General features: G+C 40.3%; 1 protein-coding gene across 1 annotated transcript in view; it reads left to right on the top strand.

The window, feature by feature from the left end:
* Positions 1-982: 982 nt before the first annotated feature.
* Positions 983-23,588, top strand: part of AVL9 (AVL9 cell migration associated) — a 62,386-nt gene continuing 39,780 nt past the window's right edge. Inside the window, exons 1-3 of the mRNA XM_036863680.1 lie at positions 983-1,295; positions 19,951-20,071; positions 21,782-21,867. Of these exons, the coding sequence (XP_036719575.1) occupies positions 1,203-1,295; positions 19,951-20,071; positions 21,782-21,867 (300 nt within the window). The 5' untranslated portion in view covers positions 983-1,202. The remainder of the gene's footprint in view (positions 1,296-19,950; positions 20,072-21,781; positions 21,868-23,588) is intronic.

Raw genomic sequence — 23,588 nt, 5'->3', positions numbered from 1 at the left:
GCCAGAAGTGGAATCAGCTGCTAAGGTTGTCTAAACTAAGGGATGTGCAATTTGTAATGATAAACTTCACAGCTCGTTATTGTAATAATTGTGAATGTTATTTGAAGCAGGTACCTATCCTCAAACTGCCCTGGATAAGACTTGTTAAATCTATTAGTATTTCCATTATTCACTTTAAATTGACACAAAATGAGATTCAATTTTTTTTTAATTGAACTAGTACAATCAGCAAGGAAATAAAAAATCCTGGTGACAACAGACCCCATGCATTTTAGTACTCTGTGCTGACCAGAGTACTAAACCCAGAAAGATAGAATGATTTTTTTTTTTAAATATCAGGACTAAAATAATTAATAAATAAATAAATAAATAAATAAATAAATAAATAAATAAATAAATAAATAAAATAGCAGGACTAGAAGGATCATTTTACAGGTCTCCCTGTAAATTCACTTTCAAGGACATTCTGCATCAGGCCTTAAAACACTTCCAAACTCCTATACATAATATTTAAATAAGGAAAAAAACATAGAACGAAGCAAAAGAGAAACTCTGGGTAAGCAGGTAATTTAGAGGTTGAATACACAGATATACAGCCGCACCAATATGTCTCCGTGTTATCAAAATTTAAGAGTAAAGAGCAGAGAGGCTGTAGGCCAGAGAGGCGAAGGAAAGGAAGTGAAAGTACTGGATACTCCGAAAGTGAAGAAAAAGAAAAAGGAAAGCTGAGGGAAGAGAGGGGAAGGGGCGGAGATTTTAAGGGGGAAGAAACGAGGACAGAGGAGTAGGAAGCGGGATGAGATCTCACCTAGAGTGTGTGACCAGGGTACAGGTGTGCCAGGCGACCCCACCAGGCCCCGCCCCATCACGGCGCCCCGCCCCCTCTCCAGGCCCCGCCAGGCCCCGCCCCATCAGGTGCCTCCCGATCCTGCCCAGTCCCGCCTTACCGGCGGCTGCCGCCGCATCAGGTGACAGCCCGGAAGCAGCGGAAGCGGATGAGGGAAGCTCGGCCGCGGCCCGAGGGGGCGGTGCAGAGCTGCAGGAGCCTCGGCCTCCTCCCCGCTCCCTGCGCGGCGCTCATGCGGCGCTCTCGCTGACACCTGAAATCCACTGCTCGCCGTCCTCCTGGGGATCACGGGGTTGCTCGGCTTGCCGCCCTCGGCGGTTTCAGTCGTCGTCGTGCGGGTCTGCGGCGGTCGCCCATGGAGAAGAACGGGCGGGGCGGCGATAGCGCCCCCCGGGGGCCCGTACTGCACATCGCGGTGGTCGGCTTTCATCACAAGAAGGGCTGCCAGGTGAGGAAGGGGCCTGTGCCCGCCCCCGGCCGTTCGGGCGTTCGCGCGCTGCCGGCACCCAAGCTGCTCTGCTCTGCTTAGACCTCCCTCTAGTGCCCTCGGCTTCGCCCCTGAACTTGATTCCTCTCTCCGGCTTCTCGCACTCACCCCACCTGAAGCCCACCCCCCCAAGCTCCCTTTTTTCTCCTGCCGCTGAAAATTGTATCTTGAGCAGGGGAGGAGCTATGTGTCGGTATACTGGGGTTGGTAGGTATTTAGGTTCTTTGGTGGGGTGGGAGGAAGGAATCGAAGGTCGGCCCACTGTCTTCCCCATCCAGCTCTGCCTCCGCTGACTTTCTGGGTGTCCACCTATAATGGGATCCTTTAGAAAAATTCAGCACTTGGGCTGCATTTTCGAGGTAATGAGCTCTGGGACTCCACACGAGTGAAGCACACGCGGCGCCGTGGGGAAATGAACTTCCTTTGTTTATCTGTGGAAGCCCTAGAACCCCTGTTAGGCTGGTGTACTGACTCCACCACCCACCCCCCCCTTCCCATTCGGCCTTGGTTTTGCTGTTTAGTTTTGTCCAGATCTTGCCTTTTGGTGAGAGATCGACCTCTCCAGCTCAATTGCAGTGAGAGGACGTGTATTTACCGAGCAAAGAAACGTGCAAATGTAAAGTCATTTTTAAGCTTCTTCACTGAAATGGTGAACGGGAACAATAGAACATTTGCAGTCTATGTATGGAAGGCAAGGGAACAAAGATAGAAACAGGATTATTTAATGAGAGCAAACGCTGGAAGGCAGTGATGTCATAATGTGCTAGTGAACGGCAAATTGAAATTCTTAAAGTATTAAAAATACGGATTGCTACCAGTAGGTAACGTAACATTTTGTTTCTTGCATTTCACAGAAAATGTAACATTTTAGAAGACTTTTATTGGCAAAATTTAAGTTCGTTAGAGAATGATAACAGAAAAGTGATGGAGTGAAAAGATAGTTGTGTTTGTACGTGTTTTAAAGACTGTTTAACTTTAAAATATATCATATTCCTTGTCCCTCAGGTAAAAATGGCATAGAAAGATACCAAGGAGGAAGTGGCATTATTCAGTATGGTATTTAAAAAAATTCAAAGCAGCAGCAGTAGAATATAAGTTTTTAAAATGTGGCCCTCACAGCAGAAACTAACACAACGTTGTAAAGCAATTATACTCCAATAAAAATTAATTTTAAAAAATAAATTAAAAAAAATGTGGCCCCATATTTAGAGGTACGAAAATAGATATTTGAGATAATTGTACCATGGCATGTAAACACGGTGTTCATCATCATTAGATTTTTAATACTTTAAAACTTCACATCTTTGATGTTGTCTTTTATAACTTACCTTGGATATGGGCGAAGTAACTGAAACTTGGAGGAAGTAAAATGATCTGAGGTCACGCTGGAGTTAGAATTGCCTGGGCACCATGTGTGTTCATTCAGCTGAGCCCCGTGGCATTTAGGAGTCTTTTACAGTAAAGTAAGAACTGGGGCCCACTTCACAACCAAACTGAATGGAACTTTTAGTGACAAAACAGAAGGAAATATTGGTAGGAAATAGAATAAAATCTTTTAATCGTTGCTGTCATCTAAAGTCAAGATTAATTATTATGTGTTCTACGTATTTTATTGGTAAAGGTAGTATAATTGATGTTTCCAAAAGGAAAAATGATTTATCTTATGGAAAAAAAATGTAGTGCTGCTTAGGGATTAAAGAGTACTGAACAACAGATTGTAAGATGAAGCAGAACTCTGGGGTGAAATAGCACCCTGGGTATGCCCTTTCTCTGGATTTGTTCTGGCTTTTGGTTTCAGCATTGAGATTGATTTTTTTTTTTTTTTTTTTTTTTTTTGACTGTGCTGCATGGCTTGCAGGATCTTAGTTCCCCAACCAGGGTTTGAACCCAGGCCCTGGCAGTGAAAGTCCTAACCACTGGACCACCAGGGAATTCCCGGTGACTGGTTTTGTAAAATGGACATTGTGCTGGGTGGGAGTCAGAAGACCTGGATGATGTCCTGGCTTCACAGCTTTATGACCTCCAGCAAGTCCAAATTGCTTAATTTTTTCTGTACCTCATTTTCCTCTACCAGATTTCGTCATGAGAATTTTAGACCTGGCAGGGATCCTTAGAGGTCATCTACTCTACCTCCCTTAAATTTACAGATGAGTAAACTGAAACCCAGAAAGGTTAAGTGACTTAAACATACTTACACAGCTAGTTAGTGGTAAAAGCAGATTTTATTCAGAAAAGCAATTGCAACATTGAAAAAGAGACCTTGGTATAGAGCTGGACTCGATTCCGAAAATAACAAGGAAAAGTGAGAATTTATAGCCAGGAAGCAGAGTGGGGACCAGTGGATGGAAAATTAGTACCTCAGGGGTAACAGGGGTTTCTAGCTAAACCGGTCTAACAGGATTCTTGCTAAAATTGGACAATGCAGAGATGAACCCAGAAGCCCAGAAGTCAGGGCCTAATTGAGAAGAGAGTTCAGAGGAGCCTAACTAAAGTTTGGTTAAGGAGAGCCTCTTTGTCAGCACTAACATTAAAGCCCAGGTGTCCCTGGTCTTTGTGACTGCATCTCTTTTAGTAGCACTTTAGGTTGTAGGCTTTTAGTAGAGTGGAAAAAATACATGCCTTTTACATATATTTTTGTAATCCACAAGGTGCTTCAGGGAGACTAAGGCAATTATTTTTGAATACATACACTTGTTGAGTGTCTGCTCACCTGGGTTGTTGATAGAACTGAAGAGAATGCAGAGGGTTCTGCCACAATGCAATGAAAGATGATTTGGCTGTGCCTGGTCTTAGTTGTGGCGCATGCCATGTGTAGGATCTAGTTCCCTGACCAGGGATCGAACCCGGGCCCCCTGCATTGGGAGCGTGGAGTCTTAACCACTGGACCACCAGGGAAGTCCCAGGGTTATTTTCTTATTGCTGGCTGAAAGCAGCTTTTGAAAATTATACTTACCTCACTTCGCACTCCCAGTGCAGGGGGCCCAGGTTCGATCCCTGGTCGGAAGGCAAGATCCCACGTGCTGCAACTCAGACCATTCCCAGCCTAAATAAATACATACGTACATACATACATAAATAAATATTTAAAATTATAATTACATCTCATAGCAGAAAATGAAGAGCTAAGAACCTGGTTTTGCAAATCAAACAAGAATTTGTTAGAATTTGTCAGAGTCAAAATGTAGGTGATTTTTAGATTGAACTAGTGTGTATTCTGTAGCTTTTGCAAGAGTCAAACACTTACAATTTTTTTTTAAATTTTATTTATTTATTTATTTATTTATGGCTGTGTTGGGTCCTCGTTTCTGTGCGAGGGCTTTCTCTAGTTGTGGCAAGCGGGGGCCACTCTTCATCGCGGTGCCCGGGCCTCTCACTATCACGGCCTCTCTTGTTTGCGGAGCACAGTCTCCAGACGCGCAGGCTCAGTAGTTGTGGCTCACGGGCCCAATTGCTCCGCGGCATGTGGGATCTTCCTAGACCAGGGCTCGAACCCGTGTTCCCTGCATTGGCAGGCAGATTCTCAACCACTGCGCCACCAGGGAAGCCCCAAACACATAATTTTAATAGAACTATTACTATTTCTCAGAGAAACATTTTGGCTTACTAGTAATCCGGTTTCTGTTACTCCTCTAATGGAGGTTAGCTGGAGAGATGACACTGATTTCTGGACTCTAAAGAGAGTTAAGGTTGGTGAGTTGATAATCTGAAAAACCTTTGGAACCCTCTGTGGTGGTAGTCAGGTTGTGTCAGGGGGCTGCTAACATAACCACTCCACTCAGCCAACAGAGCAAATGAATGAAAGGCTCTCACACTGAGTTGATTGGTAAAATTGACACGTCATTGCAGTGAAAAACAAACTTTTGCTGGAGACGTAATTTGTATAAATTCATGGAAGTTCATCCAGCTGGAATAGGATGTTCAATTGATGTATACTAGTACAGGAAAAGATGGGAAAATAGTTTGTTCATCTACATTTCTCATTTTTGGTTGCCCTACTTTCTCCCTTTTTTGTCTTAGTTTTTATCAAATATCAAAGTGTACTAAAAATGCCAGTATATGTCATATTAGTTCTTAAAGGATGTTCTTCACTTCTGCAAATGATTTTGGATGACCTACAACTCTTTTTTTTAAATTTTTATTGGAGTATAGTTGATTTACAATGTTGTGTTAGTTTCAGGTGTACAGCAAAGTGAATCAGTTATACATTTACGTATATCCACTCTTTTTTAGATTCTTTTCCCATATAGGCCATTACAGAGTATTGAGTACAGTTCCCTGTGCTATACAGTAGGTCCTCTATTTTTTATATAGTATTTTGTATATGTCAATCCCAGTCTCCCAATCTATCCACGCCCCACCCCCCTGCCCCACGCTTTCCCCCCTGGTAACTAAGTTTGTTTTCTACATCTGTGACTCTATTTCTGTTTTGTAAATAAGTTCATTTGTACCATTTTTTTTAGATTCCACATATAAGCGATATCATATGGTATTTGACTTACTTCACTCAGTATGACAACCTCTAGGTCCATCCATGTTGCTGCAAGTGGGATTATTTCGTCCTTTTTTATGGCTGAGTAATATTACATTGTATATATGTGCCACATCTTCTTTATCCATTCCTCTGTTGATAGACATTTAGGTTGCTTCCATGTCCTGGCTATTGTACATAGTGCTGCAATGGACATTGTGGTGCATGTATCCAACTCTGCTTTCTTAACCCTTCAAAATCCAAATATATTTGATGTTCTGTAAAGTACATGCATTAAGTCTTAGGCAGAAGGACTGTTCTAGAGACTGCCGTTCTTTGTTAATCAGTAGTGTATCAGGTGTTTCAGACTTTCTAATTATGTAAGATTTCCGTCAGATTGGATTAATCAGCTACCTTCTCCACCGTTAAGATTTTACTTCCAGGTGTAAAGGATTAAAAGTACATGGCTCATTGAATTGTAACTGACTTCGGATTGTTTTAGGTGGTTTGAGGGTGCTTTGTTAGACTGCTCTTCCAAGTACTCAAAATGCAGCAGGTCATGTTGATCACCAGTTCATTCCACACACTGAGATTATTCATAGAGAAAATTCCCATACTTGGTTGTAATTTGTAATATTTAGATTCAAGTGAGACGAAGTAAAACCTTTGCTTAAAAAAGTAATTCCTGGGATTTCCCTGGTGGCGCAGTGGTTAAGAATCCGCCTGCCAGTGCAGGGGACACGGGTTCGAGCCCTGGTCGAGGAAGATCCCACATGCCATGGAGCAACTAAGCCTGTGTGCCACAACTACTGAGCCTGCACCCTAGAGCCCGGGAGCCACAACTACTCAACCCGCACGCCACAACTACTGAACCCCGTGCTCCTAGAGCCCGTGCTCCACAACAAGAGAAGCCACCGCAATGAGAAGCCCGCACACCGCAACGAAGAGTAGCCCCCGCTTGCCACAGCTAGAGAAAGCCCGCACGTAGCAACGAAGACCCAACGCAGCCAAAAATAAAAAGATAAATTAATTAATTTATTTTTTTAAACAGCCAATATATTTCTTAAAAAAAAAAAAAGTAACTCCTTTCAGCAGTGTGCTGGGTTGAACATGATTATTTAGGGGAATGTACTAAATCTTTGTAGACTCTTCTGTTATAAAGGTGCTCTGCAGTGCTGTGATAAAGAGGTCGGTTTACATGGGCAAGATGAAAGCCATCTATGTTGAAGATCCTCAAACTAGGCATGTAGATGTTGATTCCTTCACTTTGTTTCCTATTTTTTCTACCTTTGAGGCCTTCAGATGTATTTTAAATGAAAAACGCCTTCTTTTAAATTAAAATGAACATCTGTTTATCATTTGATTATTTTTTCATTTTTATTTGGGTAATTCATGAGAATGAATTCTTCTATAGATACCATGTTAATTTCTAGTGGTCATTATTCTAGTTTATTGACCTACTTAACATTTAGAACATTTTAAGTGAGCTAAAGTAGTACCATGACAATTCAAACGGTTTTGAAATATTTATCCATTCCAACTCTTTCCCTGAAATTTTAAAAAATTTAGCACTTAGCAAAGAATTCTTCTTCCTTCTTATTCACCTGCAATTAGACTCATTGACATGAGGTAATTTATGGACATCTTCTATATAGTAGTTTGCTTTTTACAGATTGTGTGTCCCAGAGTTTTGCTTGTTCCTTATTTGCTTTGTGGAAGTAAATATATAAACTGTATTTGTCAGATTTGCATGATGTTTGGCAAAATAGTATAATCAATGTATATAAAACTTTTTGGTTCTTTCATAGATAGAGTGGAACTTTTTAAAACACTCAAATTAATAGGGAATAATTATTTTCCAAAGTGATGTCATAAAAAGTTGGAATTATTACTTGAATTTTGACCACTATTCTGATAGAGTTCATGGTTTTGTAAACATAACTAGCAGTTTTAATTCTTGGATAAACTGGTTTTACCAGACTGTACTTCTTTAAAAAGTAGAATTATTAAAGCACTAGAACTCATGTTTACATGAGTAGTTACAACAATGAATAAAGCAACTAAAAGCAGTGAAGAGAACAGTATATTTTCCTTTTGGTCTGAGTGGGCTGATGATGGGGAAATCTCCATGAGTAGCAGGATGTAGCATTGTAAATTCAGGAATGGGTTGAGGAGATTTGAGGGGACGGTTGGTTTATGTTAGGGTGATAGTGTCAAGCCCTGACCCATTCAGGTTTTGGTGACAGAAGGCTGGCTGACAGATACAAAGTTTATGTACCTGCTATTGATGGAATCCTGTGGTGACAGTGATGAAATGTTGGGGAGGTATTGTTTGTGATTCTTGTTGGAATAAGTAGGTCTTTGGAACAGAAAAAACAAATTTTTGGAGAATTAGAGGTTAGGGAAGAATAAAAGTCTGAGTGGGCTGATTATGGGAAAATCTAAGGATTTTTTTTTTTTTTTAGCTATGCAGGAAAACTCCTGAAAGACGATTGCATTTTCTGGCCCTCCATAGCACTTTTATTTTTGGGTGGAATTTTTTTGCTGATTTTAGCCATGCTTTTTCTATGCTGAAATGTTGAAAATCTCTGACTTTGCAGGGCTGCAACATTAACACTTAATAGCGGTGGAATAGTTTTCTTTTAGGCCTTGGCATCACAGCTAACCAGGGTGGGAGGTCAGCCTGTGTAATGGAAATTTAGAAATATCAGGAAGCTTCTTTTGTCCTCTTATAATTCTTCCCAGGTAGCTAGAAAGTGCCTAACAGTACATAAATTTCTTTTTTTTGAATTTTATTTTTTTATACAGCAGGCATAAATTTCTTTCTTTGCCTAAGTCTTTGATCCCCAGTAAAATACATATCATGGGTAGCCTTCTCCTTGTTATCAGTGTGGTGCAGATCCTTCGCTGAGCACAGATTTTGCTAGACAAGGGAAGACTGCAGAAGGGCCCTGGTCTATCATGGATGGGCTCTACAAGAGGAAGATGAAGACCTACTTACCTAACAATTTTGAGAAAGACTGGTCCTATTATATTCTTTGGTTACAGTGCCATCAGAGGGAATTCCCTGGCAGTACAGTGGTTAGGACTCCCCCCTTCCACTGCAAGGGGCACGATGGTGAACTAAGATCCTGCATGCCATGCAGCGCGGCCAAAAAAAAAAAGATGCCACCAGATTAAAAACTCAGTTTCTCCCTAGGATATTTTTAGAGGATGTTATTTAAATTGATATTTTTGACAATTTTTAAAAGCATATTTCAGCTGTTTTAAAAAGTGACTTCAAAAAAAATAAATTTATTTATTTATTTTTGGCTGCATTGGGTCTTCATTGCTGTGCATGGGCTTTCTCTAGTTGCGGCGAGCAGGGCTACTCTTCATTGCGGTGCATGGGCTTCTCATTGTGGTGGCTTCTCTTGTTGTGGAGCATGGGCTCTAGGTGCGCGGGCTTCAGTAGTTGTGGCACGCGGGCTCAGTAGTTGTGGCTTGTGGGCTTAGTTGCTCTGCGGCATGTGGGATCTTCCTGGAGCAGGGCTCGAACCCGTGTCCCCTGCATTGGCAGGCGGATTCTTAACCACTGCACCACCAGGGAAGTCCCAAAAAATGACATTTCTTTTCAGAAGTAATATGTACTCACTGTGGTAGAAAAGTGAGAAAATATAGAGAGGGGAAAAAAAAAAGAAAACTAGCACTTAAAATCCTATATCCTAGAGAAACCTGCCTTGAATATTCCTGGAGGAATATTTTTTATGAATATATATAACTCTTTCCAAAAATGTATCATACTATAAACAAATTTTAGGACCTGCCTTTTTTTATGTAATATTTTACCATTAATGTCTTCCATTTTGATAAGTATTGAATTATAGAATTTTTGAAATAGCTAAATAATATTTTGTAGACATCTTTATTTAACTGGTCTCCTTTTTAGATACTTAGGTGGCATTCCAATTTTTTGCTATTTTGAAAAGTGCAGCAAAGAACATCCTTGTGACTTTGCACCATTTTTCTAAGTGTGGAGACTAAGTCATCTTTTCTTTTCGTTCTTTTTTTTTTTAAATGGGGATCTTTTTAAAATAGATTTTGTAGCAGCATATACTGAACACAGTTTAAGTTAGTCTGGATGATTCTGCCTTCATAACAAATGTCACTCGTTGCACTATGGCATTATCGGTTTATTTTAACATAGAGTGATTTGCACTCTGACTCAGCTGGGCTTTTGATAGCCAGTCAGAGAGAGGGAGATGATGGAGCAGTGAACAGTTACTTCTCAGTGTTGACCAGAAACATAATGTTGTAGTTTTCAGCTTCCCCTCCCTGCTTTCTCATATGTTGCTTCTTTTCTTCAGTGGACTGGGAGGGCACATCTACTAAATGTGTATGAAATAAAATGACTCAGTCATGGGTTTTGAAAGAAGACCTAAAGACTTCTCCTTAGTATATTATCCAGGGCTGCATGACAGCTGGTTAGGCTGATAGATGCTTTTCTTACTTGTTCCTAGTTGGCAGTGTTCTAGGTAATTAAATTGTCATAAGTCTGACTTCAGAATAAACTATGTTTGGGTGTCCAGTTAGATTTGAAATATGGCCCTCTGCACTTGTGTTTTCTTCATCCAACTCGTCACAGGGTATGCTAGCTATTTATTAATATATGAGGAAATCACTACAGGGTTGTTAATGAAACCTGTTCCTGCCCCCATGGCTTTCACAGGTGATATTAGTAATTTGTTAGATTCTATTTTGTGGGTGTGGTGTATGCCCAGAAATTGGAATCTTTTTTGCCATGTAAAAGTTCAATATTGAAATATTAAAAATAAATTGATGTGTGGGATTTCCCTGGTGGCGCAGTGGTTAAGAATTCATCTGCCAACGCAGGGGACACGGGTTTGAGCCCTGGTCTGGGAAGATCCTACATGCTGCAGAGCGACTAAGGCCGCGAGCCACAACTACTGAAACCCACTCACCTAGAGCCTGTGTTCCACAGCAAGAGAGGCCACCACAGTGAGAAGCCCATGCACCACAACGAAGAGTAGCCCCCGCTCACTACAGCTAGAGAAAGCCCGTGTGCAGCAACGAAGACCCAACACAGCCAAAAATAAATACATTAAAAATAAATTGAGGGCTTCCCTGGTGGCGCAGTGGTTGAGAATCTGCCTGCCAATGCAGGGGACACGGGTTCGAGCCCTGGTCTGGGAGGATCCCACATGCCGCGGAGCAACTGGGCCCGTGAGCCACAATTGCTGAGCCTGCGCGTCTGGAGCCTGTGCTCCGCAACAAGAGAGCCCGCCATAGTGAGAGGCCCGCGCACCGCGATGAAGAGTGGTCCCCGCTCGCCGCAACTAGAGAAAGCCCTTGCACAGAAACGAAGACACAACACAGCCATAAATAATTAATTAATTAAAAAATAAATAAATAAATAAATAAATTGATGTGTAAAAGATTGCTAGGGTAGAGTTCATTAAAACAAATTGATTTTTTTTGGCTGTGCTGGGTCTTATTTGTGGCATGCGGACTCCTTAGTTGCGGCATGCGAACTCTTAGCTGCGGCATGCGTGTGGGATCTAGTTCCCCGACCAGGGATCAAACCTGGGCCCCCTGTATTGGGAACCCACTGGACCACCAGGGAAGTCCCTAAAACAAATTGATTTAAATCATTTGTTAGGAAGTTTCTAATTTTTTTTCCTGCAAGAAAATAATTTTTGTAGCTTTGATAATCATCTTTGTATATATTCTCAATAGCCTAGAGATAAATAATGTTCTATTTATATCATCTCATCCAGAAGACCAGTCTTCATCATTCCACCCTATGTTTTTTATAAATCCTCTTCCTAGCTCTCCTGTATTAGAGGAACTTTATATACAATATTCCTAATATCCCTTTGTAATTTCAGCTCTGCCAACTTTGTAAGAGACTAAATGAGGAAGAGTGCCATTTCTTTTCTAATACCGAATTGTTGAGAAATTTGCGAGGGAAAATATAAGTCAGAGAAGATGTGTCTTCTACGTCCGAAGTTTCATTTAAATTGAAAAACATCATGACAGAGCCTTGGTGCCTAAAATGTTTTGACTGTTAAGAAAACAAGTACCCCGTGCTTCTGATAAAGGAGGTAAAATCCCTGAGGTACTTAAGAAGGGAGCGGAGAGGTGGAGCAGTTGCTTCAGAATTTCAGGAAGCCCTCTCCTTCCCTTAGTAAGCCCTGTTGTAGCCGTATCTGTGGGGTCCAAGGATGTGTTTAATTTGTGTGCTGTTTAGCATTGTGGCTTTTATGGTTCTCTTGACAGTAGAGTGGATTGTTAGACAGTGAACAAAGGGTACTTTTGAAGTAATCAAAGTCCACACCAAGACACTATGTTAATTGTTTTGTTTTTGTAGTTTTTCATTGTTGTTTTTTCAGTCTTTTGCTTCTGAAGACAAAGTAGATGGAATCTGATTACAGCACCCCAATTTGACTTGTGAACTGTGGAAAGGGGTTGTAATTTTTACCATTCCTGTAGGATAAACATACGTCACGGGACTTACCTGGTGGCGCAGAGGTTGGGAGTCTGCCTGACAATGCAGGGGACACGGGTTCGAGCCCTGGTCCAGGAAGATCCCACATGCCGCAGAGCAACTAAGCCCGTGAGCCACAACTACTGAAGTCCACGCACCTAGAGCACGCGCACAGCAACGAAGACCCAAAGCAGCCAAAAATTTTAAAATATATATATATATGTCACCATTTCTTATACAGTTCATTTAGTATTAAGAAAAATTGCCTTTTATTCTTTGTGATTAGAGCATCTTTATTCAGCTTTCCCTTGTTAGCAATCAGCCATTGTCTTCTTTTTCCCTCCTCTTATCTTTTGTAGTTAAGTATGTAAATTATTACTACTAATTGAGATCAAAATAGATTTTGCCATATGAGTGTTGGTTGACATAGAAAGAGAGCTACTTAAAATTTGTGTGAGTTAATCATAGGGGAACATTTGATGTATCTGTTATATATTGTCTGTGCTAATGCCCTCCCAGATACCATCTTTGCTCCCCAAATTTAACTTAGATTTGGGGCTGTGAACTTTCACTGTAAAATAGTAACCTTACTGGATGATAATCATTCTAAATGTTGCTTATCTCTGAAGGTTTACTTTGGTTTTTGTCAGTGATTTCTCACATATACTGAGGGCTACCCTGTACAGTGTGCAGACCCTGCACAGCACAGCTGCAGGGAGAGCCCTTCTTGTAAACTGCAGTGTTGGTGGTTTCCCCTACAGTTGGACAGTGAGGCAGCGTACTATACCTACCTTTACTTTCTGTGGTACTGCTTAGTTTTATTGGCAGTATTGTTTAACTTGCATTTTGATGCAACTGAGTATTACCTGAGACTCTCAGGTAACCTCCAAGAGAATTCCTCTTAAGCCTATATGCCATGAATTGTGTGTCTGTCTGGATTATTTTGGACATATTGAAAAGGGGCATATAGAGTGTTGAGTCTGTATTCAAAATATGAAGAATGTACAACTTAAGGTTTATAAATCCCATTATTTGGGAGATACCAGATTCATTGTTATTTTGTTTTTCCCCACACGCTGACCGGATATCCTACAATTCAGTTCTATTCTATGCTACGTGTCTACCCCTCAGGTTCTAAAATTTCCTAGAACAACTCGTAAAACTCAGGAAAACACTGCTTACCTTTACTGGTTTATTAAAGGCTACTACTCTGGAATAGCCAAGTGGAAGAGATGCATAGGACAAAAAGTAGGTGGGAAGGGACATGGGACTTCCATGCCGTCCCTGGGCACAGCATCCTCCCAGCACCTCAGTGTCTTTACCAACTGGGAAGCTCCCTGAACCTCATCATTTGGGGATTTTATGGAGGTTTCATTACATAAGCATAATGTACTAAATCATTAGCCATTGGTGATTGAACTCAATCTCTAGCCCCTCTCCCCTCCCCGGAGGTTTAGGGGTGGCGCTGAAAGTTCCTAGCTTCAAATCAAGGCGTGATGGTTCTGGTGACCAGGCCCCATCCTGGAGCCATTTAGCCCATGCCCACCAAGAGTCCCCTCATTAGCATACACCCAGGTATGGTTGAAAGCATCTTGTTATGAATAACAAAGGCTACTCCTATCACTTAGGAAATTCCAAGTGTTTTAGGAGCTTTGGGTCAGGACCAGGGACAAAGACCAAATAAAAATCTATTTTTTTTATTACATCACATTTAACTGTACTGAATAGCTTATAATAATTTTAAAAAACTTAAAATGTTCAACAATAAAGGGTTGATTAAATAATGAAACAACACCATATAGCCATTGAAATTGTTGTATGTGTGTAGACACAGAAAGGAGTTTGTGTGAACTATTGTAAATTTGATGAGCAAGTTTAGCAGTCTCCAAATGCAAGGATTTGTTTGTAGCAAATAAACTAGCAGAAGAATTCTGGAAAGTTGCCAACACAGTATAGGCAGTGTACAATTTATGAAAAAGTTGTGTCACAAAAAAGTTAGCTGTTTGAAATTCTGAATACGTTTTCCTGAAGAATCAATGTTACAAGTATTCTGGATGCAAGTCAGTCTAAAGCCGCCTTATTTTACCCAACGGAATTCTTCAAACATATGTAGTATCTACACTTAACTTATATTTGTAACAATTTTATGAGTTGATTGCATTTTAAGTTCAAACTAGAGTCACTCAAAACAGATCTTCCTTTAATAGAATCAGGATCATATATTGAACATAACATAGCATCAGATATTAGACTCTGGCCTTTGGTAATTTGATAACTAAATCTTCAGAAAAGGAAATGGATCTCTCCATGTCCCTTTGCCTCCAAAAGGATAGGATGGAAATACTTCCTTCTGAAGTTAGGAACTGCTTGTGGTTATCATTTGCTTTTTTTAAAATTGTTATTCTAAAAGCAGTCATTTAGGGACTTCCCTGGCGGTCCAGTGGTTAAGATTTCGCAGGGGGTGCGGGTTAGCTGCATCCCTGGTTTGAGCTAAGATCCCACGTGCCTCGCGGCCAAAAGACCAAAACATAAAACAGAAGCAATATTGTAACAAATTCAATAAAGACTTTAAATTAATTTTTTTTAATTTTTTTTAATTTTTTTTATTTTTGGCTGCGTTGGGTCTTCCTTGCTGTGCGCAGGCTTTCTCTGGTTGCGGCGAGCGGGGGCTACTCTTTGTTGCGGTGCATGGGCTTCTCATTGCAGTGGCTTCTCTTGTTGTGGATCACGGGCTCTAGGCACGCGGGCTTCAGGAGCTGTGGCTCATGGGCTCAGGAGTCATGGCATGGCTCTAGAGCGCAAAGTGGCACACGGGCTTAGTTGCTCCGCGGCACGTGGGATCTTCCTGGACCAGGGCTCGAACCCGTGTCCCCTGCATTGGCAGGCGGATTCTTAACCACTGCGCCACCAGGGAAGCCCAATAAAGACTTTAAAAGTTGTCCACATCAAAAAAAAAAAATTTTTTTTTTAAGCAATCACTTAGGGATTTCCCTGGTGGCACAGTGGTTAAGAATCCGCCTGCCAATGCAGGGGACACAGGTTCGATTCCTGGTCTGGGAAGATTCCACATGCTGCAGAGCAACTAAGCCACCACAACTACTGAAGCCCACACACAGCAAGGAAGAGTAGCCTCCGCTCACCACAGCTAGAGAAAGCCCGCTCACAGCAACGAAGACCCAGCACAGCCAAAAGTAAATTAATTAATTAATTAATTAATTTTTAAAAAGCAATCATTTAAAAATAAATACCAATTTACTTAAAAGTAAATGATAATATCTTCAACTTATTGTCAAATGGTTTAGAAAGTATTTGTATACCCGTGCAACACAAAGCACATATGGCCAAAAAATTAGCAGTTTGTGAATATAGATAAAAGTTACAAGATTTTTGAACTCTTTCAAATTTTCTGTAAGTTTGAAATTTAAAAAAAAAATGGAAAAAAATTAACAGGAATATTCCTTTAGCTCCAATCCCCAACTCTTTTCACCTCTCCAGAGATAAAACCTCTATTAAAGGTTTTTTCAAGTATGTTTTTTAATCCATTTACAAAGATGTATAATTGTTTGCATAAATGGAGTCACAGTATAAGTAGGATTATACTATATTTACTGATATCCTGCTTGCTTTTTAAATTTAACAGTGCGTATTAATTTTCTATTGCTTCTGTTACCACAAACAACACACTTAAAACAACACAAATTTATTAGCGTTCTGGAAGTCAGAAATCTGAAATGGGTTTCACTAGGCTAAAGTCAAGGTGTTGGCAGCTCTGCATTTCTTCAGGATGCTCTAAGGGAGAATCAGTTTTCTTGCCTTTTCCAGTTTCTAGAGGTTGCCTGCATTCGTTAGCTCATGGCCCCTTTCTCCATCTTCAAAGCATCTTGAAGCATAGCATCTTCAAATATCTCTGACTCTGTCTGTTTCTTCTGCCTCTCTCTTCTAAGGACCCTTGTGATTACATTGGGACCGCCTGGATAATCCCCATCTGGAGATAATCTTACGTGCAATGTCCCTTTTGCATTGTAAGGTAACATTGACAGATTCTAGGGGTTAGGAGATGGACATGTCTGGAGGGCTCTTATTTTACCTACTATACAGTGTACCATACCTATCTTGCTTTATCAATATATTATAAATCTATGATTCTTTTTTACAGCTGGATAGAACTGATGTAAAATTTATTTGACCAATCTTCTGACGAATATTTAGGTTTCCGATTTTTATGCTTCAATAAGTCATGTTTCTGTGAATGTTTTTGTACATATCTGTGTGAATATCTGTGTATTCGTGGGATAAATTCCTAAAACAAATTGCTGAGTCAATGTATTGTTGATTTGATAATACTGCCAAATAGTCATCCAAACTGCTGCACCAATTTACAGTCCCACAGCCAAGCCCCATACTCTTGTCAACACAAAATATGAATAATCTTTTTCATGTTTTTCAGTATATGAGTAAAAACTTTATTATTTCAAATTGCATTTCCATGTTTAAATAAGAGGTTGAGGAACTTGCCTGGTGGTCCAGTGGGTAAGACTCCGTGCTCCCAATGCAGGGGGCCTGGGTTTGAGCCCTGATTGGGGAACTAGGTCCCACACGCATGCCGCAACGAAGAGTTCACATGCTGCAACTAAGAAGTCTGCATGCTCCAACGAAGATCCCACCTGCTGCAACTAAGACCTGGCGCAGCCAAAATAAATAAATAAAATAAATAAATAAATATTAAATAAGAGGTTGAGCGTTGGCATACTACTTTCTTTTGGAATTTTCTAGATTAAACTTGTGAAATGAATACAAACAAAAAAACACACACAACGTGAGAGTTGTGAGTTAAGTTTTTTTGGGGGCAAAATGAGAACTATAGCCCAGGAGACAGCCTCTCAGAAACCTCTGAGGAACTGCTCTGAAGAGGTAGCACGAGAGGTTAGTATGTATATGTGTGATTTTTTTTTTTTAAATGGAGATTTTTATTTATTTATTTATTTATTTATTTATTTATTTATGGCTGCGCTGGGTCTTCGTTGTGGTGTGTGGGCTGTTCATTGCGGCATGTGGGCTCAGTAGTTGCGGCACTCGGGCTTAGTTGCCCCTCGACGTGTGGGATCTTAGTTCCCCGACCAGGGATCGAACCTGCATCCCCTGCATTGGAAGGCAGATTTTTCTTTTTTTTTTTTTTTAAGGAAATATCCTAAATCTATTATTAATTTATTATATTTATTTTACTTTTGGCTGCGTTGGGTCCTCGTTGCTGCCCGCGAGCTTTCACCAGTTGCGGTGAGTGGGCTTCTCATTGCGGTGGCCTCTCTCCCTGCAGAGTACCGGCTCTAGGCGCACAGGCCTCAGCAGTTGTGGCACACGGGCTCCAGAGCGCAGGCTCAGTAGTTGTGATGCACGGGCTTAGTTGCTCCGCGGCATGTGGGATCTTCCCGGACCAGGGCTTGAACCCGTGTCCCCTGCATTGGCAGGCGGATTCTTAACCACTGAGCCACCAGGGAAGTCCCTGAAGGCAGATTCTTAACCGCTGGACCACCATGGAAGTCCCAGTATACCTGTGAGTTGGTGAAGGGGGATGTGTGCAATCAAGCACACATTTTGGCAGAGGGTTGCTGCTAGTCACGAGGAGCAGATGTCTCCGTTAATGATTCTAGTGCTTTTCTAGATATGAGAAGATGCAAGAAATTGGGCTCAAATCTTCTGAAAAGATCTAACTATCTGAAGGCCTGTTCTGCCAGTTTTTCCCAGAGCACAGAGTGCCTCATTCCTGATCTCCGCCCTGAACTCCTTTCAGGGTGTGTTGAAGGTCAGTGACTGCAGTGGCTAGTGACCTAATCCTTGTAGAGGCAGATTGCAAGTGATAATTTTTAGTTGGCAAACTTTTTGGATCCTGAAGAGCAACATACTTCATGATGCATTTGTGAGAATTTGAGTCCATGATGTTTATATTTATTTAAAAGCATGTTTATTCCATACTAAATGCTTTTAAAATAAATACTATACATAAAAATTAGTGGTTTTCCAAAAGAAATTATTTTGTAATAATTACCAAGACTTCTTATGTGTTATATATTGGACTTCAGTGTTTACATAAAATACAATTTATTTTCTTGTTTCTTTTTTTTTTTTTTTTTCCTTGTTAAAGCAAGAATTCTGAGTTGGGAATTTTTTTTAGCTCTGTAACTACCAGCTTCATAGCATCAGCTTTGAATTTATGTCTTTCCCTCTATGGCACACCATGCCTTCCCTTACACTTTAAAGATTTGCCAATATAAAACTGCTATGATAGAGAAGATACAGAGAAATGTGAAATGTAGCTTGAGATTATTTATGCCCAGCCTTCAGTTAATTGATGTTAAGTAACTGATCCTTTCAAACTGAAATGTTGATTGCTTCTGGAGGTGGGCACAGGGAAATTTAAACATTTTCTGTATAGAACTAGATCACCTGTTAAAAATAATCATTATTAAAGCCCTTTTATAATCGGTTCTCATGTGACTAGTGGCACCTTGATTACCTTGAGATGTGGGGAAATGAGCCCTCACGTCTTTCCACATTAAAGATGGAATCTAAAAGTGATTCTTCTCCCTATGTTGTTCCAACTTCAGTGTATTTATTACTAATGCAATGCAAATTCCTGCTTAAATATACTTTGAAAGAAAATTAAACATAAGACACTTAGAACTTACGTCAGTATGATAACCCAAGTCCTCAGCATTTAATTCTGCCTTCCTCTCCAAAAGTCTCATTGAAATAACAACAAAAAAACCCATAAGCAAAGGGAAAATGTTAGTAAACCTAGGGAATGCCAGAAACTGGGGGCTTATACTAAAAACTTTGTTATTTCTACAAGATAAACAGTATTAGAGAGACTTCATTGATCAGTTCTCAGTCTTGGGGGAAAAAAATAACCTGAAGTGGTGGTTAATGCCCATTCACCTCCCTAACAACCCATCGAAACCATGAACTCAAAGCTTCAAGTATTGGGAGCAAGGGAGCCAATTGATGGGAAGCAAATCTAGAACTTGGCTCAACTTCTTAGGCTCCTTTGTTGGATCTCTCCTACTCAGTTCAGGAGGATATTGGTTTTTCTCAGGGCTCCATGTCTTCAGTTACTGTCTATTTGATAACAGCTCCCAAACGTACATCTCCAATCCAGTCACCACCACCACTACCCCCTACCCTCGTGCACATCAAAGTTAAACTCCTTTAAATAAAAAAGGGGGAAAAGGCTTACAGATTTTTTCTTTTTCCTGATTTTTTCTTTCTTTTTTTTAGGGTTTTTTTCTTAAACTTTATGTATCTATTTATTTATTTATGGCTGCATTGGGTCTTCATTGCTGCTCACGCGCTTTCTCTAGTTGCGGCGAGCAGGGGCTACTCTTCGTTGCAGTGCGCGGGCTTCTCATTGCGGTGGCTCCTCTTGTTGCGGACACGGGCTCTAGGCGCGCGGGCTTCAGTAGTTGTGGCACACGGGCTTAGTTGCTCCGTGGCTTTCCTCCCTTTTTCTTTTTCCTCTTCTATACCATAGGTTTGCTGAAAATGGCATCAAGAAGTATGGCTTATCCTTAGTTCTGTCATTGAGAATTTGAAAGCATTTTTGTCTGCCAGGGTATAATGCTCCCTTTGATCATCAACCTGTTGGCTAACATTCCTTACCATTTTAGGTTGAATTCTCTTACCCGCCCCTGATTCCAGGAGATGGACATGACAGTCACAGTCTACCTGAAGAATGGAAGTATTTGCCCTTCCTTGCCTTACCAGATGGCGCACACAACTACCAAGAAGGTATGTAAACAGACAGTGGAGCAATCAGTAGGTGGCTTTTTAAAAAATTTGCCACGAGTCTGAGTACTTTGGTAATGAAAGACCTTTGGCCTATTGTGACTAGTCATAAAATATTTAAATGCTTCTTTGGAGATGACTAGTTAGTCATATACTAGAGGATCTGCAGAGAAGTGCCAGGCTTATATTGGTAATGGTTGGTGAACACTGGCCACTCCTTTGCCAAGAGCTCTGGCCAAAGTAAGTGATTAGCCATATTAGGACATCTGCTACTGGTAGCACTTTCTGCATTTAAACTTCAGACTCCTCTCAGAGACAAACTAAGGAGCTTTACCTGCACCAGCTGCAGATTGATTGGAGCTCTAGCTTCGTCCTCCAGTGCCCACCTGAAAACAGCTGGGATTGCTTCTCCACCTCTGGAGCACTGCCATCACAGTGCTCTGCTTAAAAGTTTGCTTGCACGCGTGGGGAGCATGTTAACACCCTCAAAGAAAGCAGTGCCGTGAAGTTAGTACTGAGTCTCCTATCACCGTATAGATGAGTGCTTTGAATGGCTTAATGAAGAAATATACTATACTTGATCATGGTATTAGAGGCTCTACCAAGACACAAGATTAAACTTGGTTTGACTACTTGTTTTTCTAATATTTACTAATTTTTGTATGAAATGAAGCAAATATTACTCTGCAGTTTAACATAAAATTAATTTTTAAAATTTATTTATTTATTTATTTTTGGCTGCATTGGGTCCTCGTTGCTGCGTGCAGGCTTTCTCTAGTTGCAGAGAGAGGGGGCTGCTCTTCGTTTCGGTGCGCGGGCTTCTCATTGCTGTGGCTTCTCTTGTTGCAGAGCACGGGCTCTAGGTGTGCGGGCTTCAGTAGTTGTGGCTCACGGGCTCTAGAATGCAGGCTCAGTAGTCGTAGCGCACGGCCTTAGTTTCTCCACAGCATGTGGGATTTTCCCAGACAAGGACTCGAACTCGTGTCCCCTGCATTGGCAGGCGGATTCTTAACCACTGCGCCACCAGGGAAGTCCCTAACATAAAATTTAAATGCTGTACTTTTAACCTCACAAATCTTTTTTTTTTTTAACCTTTTTATCATGAAAGCTTTTAAACATACAGAAAAGTTGGAAGAATAGTAAATATTCCACAAACTTTCTTTATATATGTGTACGGTTTTGCCTATACTATTTGAAAGTCAGTTGCAAACATCATGACACTTTAAATACTTCAGCCTGCATCTTGTAAAAATTCCCCGGGATGACTTTCGGTTCTTTTACCACAGCTAAGAGATTTAACAGTAATTCCATAATACCATCTCATATCTAATCTATGTTCAAATTTCCCCAATTGTCCCAAGAATTTCTTGGATCTATTCAAAATTTATGTGTTGCCTTTGGTTTGTATGATTCTTTACTTTCTTTTTATCTGGAATAATCCTGTATAATAAAGTATTTTCTGAGAAAAGTGATTGTAGTCTCAATTCGACCTGTTATGATTCAGCCTCTTGGGCTTTTTGTGATGAGTGTACACTGGAAGGCAGTGAGAGGAATTCTAAGAAACCAGTGGTTGTGATGCTAGAAATAAGTCTGACGTGGGTTCCTTGTTACTTCATCGTTTTTGTTTAAGTGACTGCATTATAATAACGTCAGAGTTCATTATTAATACGGGTAGTCCACTTTGGTATTTACCTTTTTCTGTATATCTCTTAGATACTGTGTTTTTTCACTTGCCACCCAGAAATGGAAATGGAGCCACTGTATATGGTATCTCTTGCTATCGACAAATTGAAGCCAAGGTATGGTTTAAATGAATAACACTAAAAAACGCTAAAAAATTGTTTAATTGTTGGCCACTTAAGATGTAGAATTTGGGGAAATACATAGTCTTTATGTTTCATGTGGTACCTGTGATATTGTTTTAAATTTTTATAAACTATGTAGCTGTTTTCTCTATAGTACCAGTTTATTCACATGAATGTTTTTCTAAGTTGACATTGGTGACTAATTATATTTGTATTGTATAATATTTTGTACATTGTTTTTAGATAGTGATACCAAAATTATCCATTTGTCTTCAGAATACTGTATGTCAATTTCATGGTGTCCTTGAGTTTTCTATTTCTAGTGTTTGGTATGTAACTTTAAAAAATGGAATGGTAATGAGTGTTGTATTTTTTTTTTTTTAAGGAACATTCTAGAAGTAATGGAAAGTACTTATAGTAGCTGCAAACTACTTACAAGTTATCTTAATTATATATAACTAAGATTTTGATCATTCTTAAACTTACCTTCCTGCTTAATGCCTAACTTACTATAATATCTCTAATTAATAAATTTAAATAAACCAAGATGGGTAGTTTCCCCTTTCCTGGTTTGCTTCTGAGCAGCACCGTTCTTTTTGTGGTGGCGATACCCTTTCTGAGTAAAGATCTCTTTCCTCTTATGAAATCATTAATACTCTGGAGTAGTGAGCGCTTTTCAACCTCGGCTTCACGTTGGAATCGCCTGGTGAGCTTTAGATACTTGGGATGACTAGGGCCCAACCCCAGAGATTCTGATTTAATGTTCCGGGCAGCAGGAGTATTAAAAGTTCCCCAGGTGATTCTAATATGTAGGCAAGACTATAAACCATGTAGGCAAGACTATGAACCACTGCTCTAAAACAATGATTTTTAACCAGAACTACATGGAGACTCTTTTCTTTTTTTTTTTTGGCCAGGAGACTTTTTTTTTTTTTGGCCATAGCATGCGGGATCTTAGTTCCCTGACCAGGGATCGAACCTGTGCCTCCTACAGTGGAAGCACGGAGTCCCAACCTCTGGACCGCCAGGGAAGCCCCAGAGACTTTTTTTTTTAATTTAAGTATACTTGCCGGGCCTTTCCTTCTATAGACTGAAGTAGAATCTCTGGTAGTAGATCCTAGGCAATTACAAAGTTTTAAAAGCTTCCTCAGGTGGGTAATTAACTTAGTAAGTCTTTAAAAATTTTCTTTCAACTTTTATAATGAACGTTTCAAACACGCAGATAAATTAAAAGAATTGCACAATAAACACCTGTATACCCACCATCTACATTCAACAGTTGTTAATGTTCTACCACATTTGCTCTGTGTGTGTGTGTGTTTCCCTGAAGCATTTAAAAGTAAACTGCATGAATAAATCCCAGCATACACAAAGTAGTTAACTACCGTGAAATAATAACCCTCCGTGCACAGGGCCTGGAACATAGGACACACCCAGTAAATGTTTGTGGTTCAAATGAATAACTGAGTTTAAAGATAAAGAAACCTGTGAATAATTACGCATTTGATTTCTTCATGTACCTTACATCTTATTAGATGAGATGAATTGAGCTGCTGCCCTTTCTTGGAAATCTGTTCCTTTCACTACCTCTTATCCCCTGTAGATTATATAACCACTAGTAAAATTATTCCTCCGATGCTGTTGTCATTAACAACAGTTCTCATGCTCTACGTAGACAGCCTTTAAGTGGAATTTCATACTGCCTGTCTCCCTCA

Source organism: Balaenoptera musculus, chromosome 9 (assembly GCF_009873245.2).
Source record: "Balaenoptera musculus isolate JJ_BM4_2016_0621 chromosome 9, mBalMus1.pri.v3, whole genome shotgun sequence".
NCBI classification, from domain to species: domain Eukaryota; kingdom Metazoa; phylum Chordata; class Mammalia; order Artiodactyla; family Balaenopteridae; genus Balaenoptera; species Balaenoptera musculus.
This window is presented reverse-complemented; position numbering and strand designations above follow the sequence as displayed.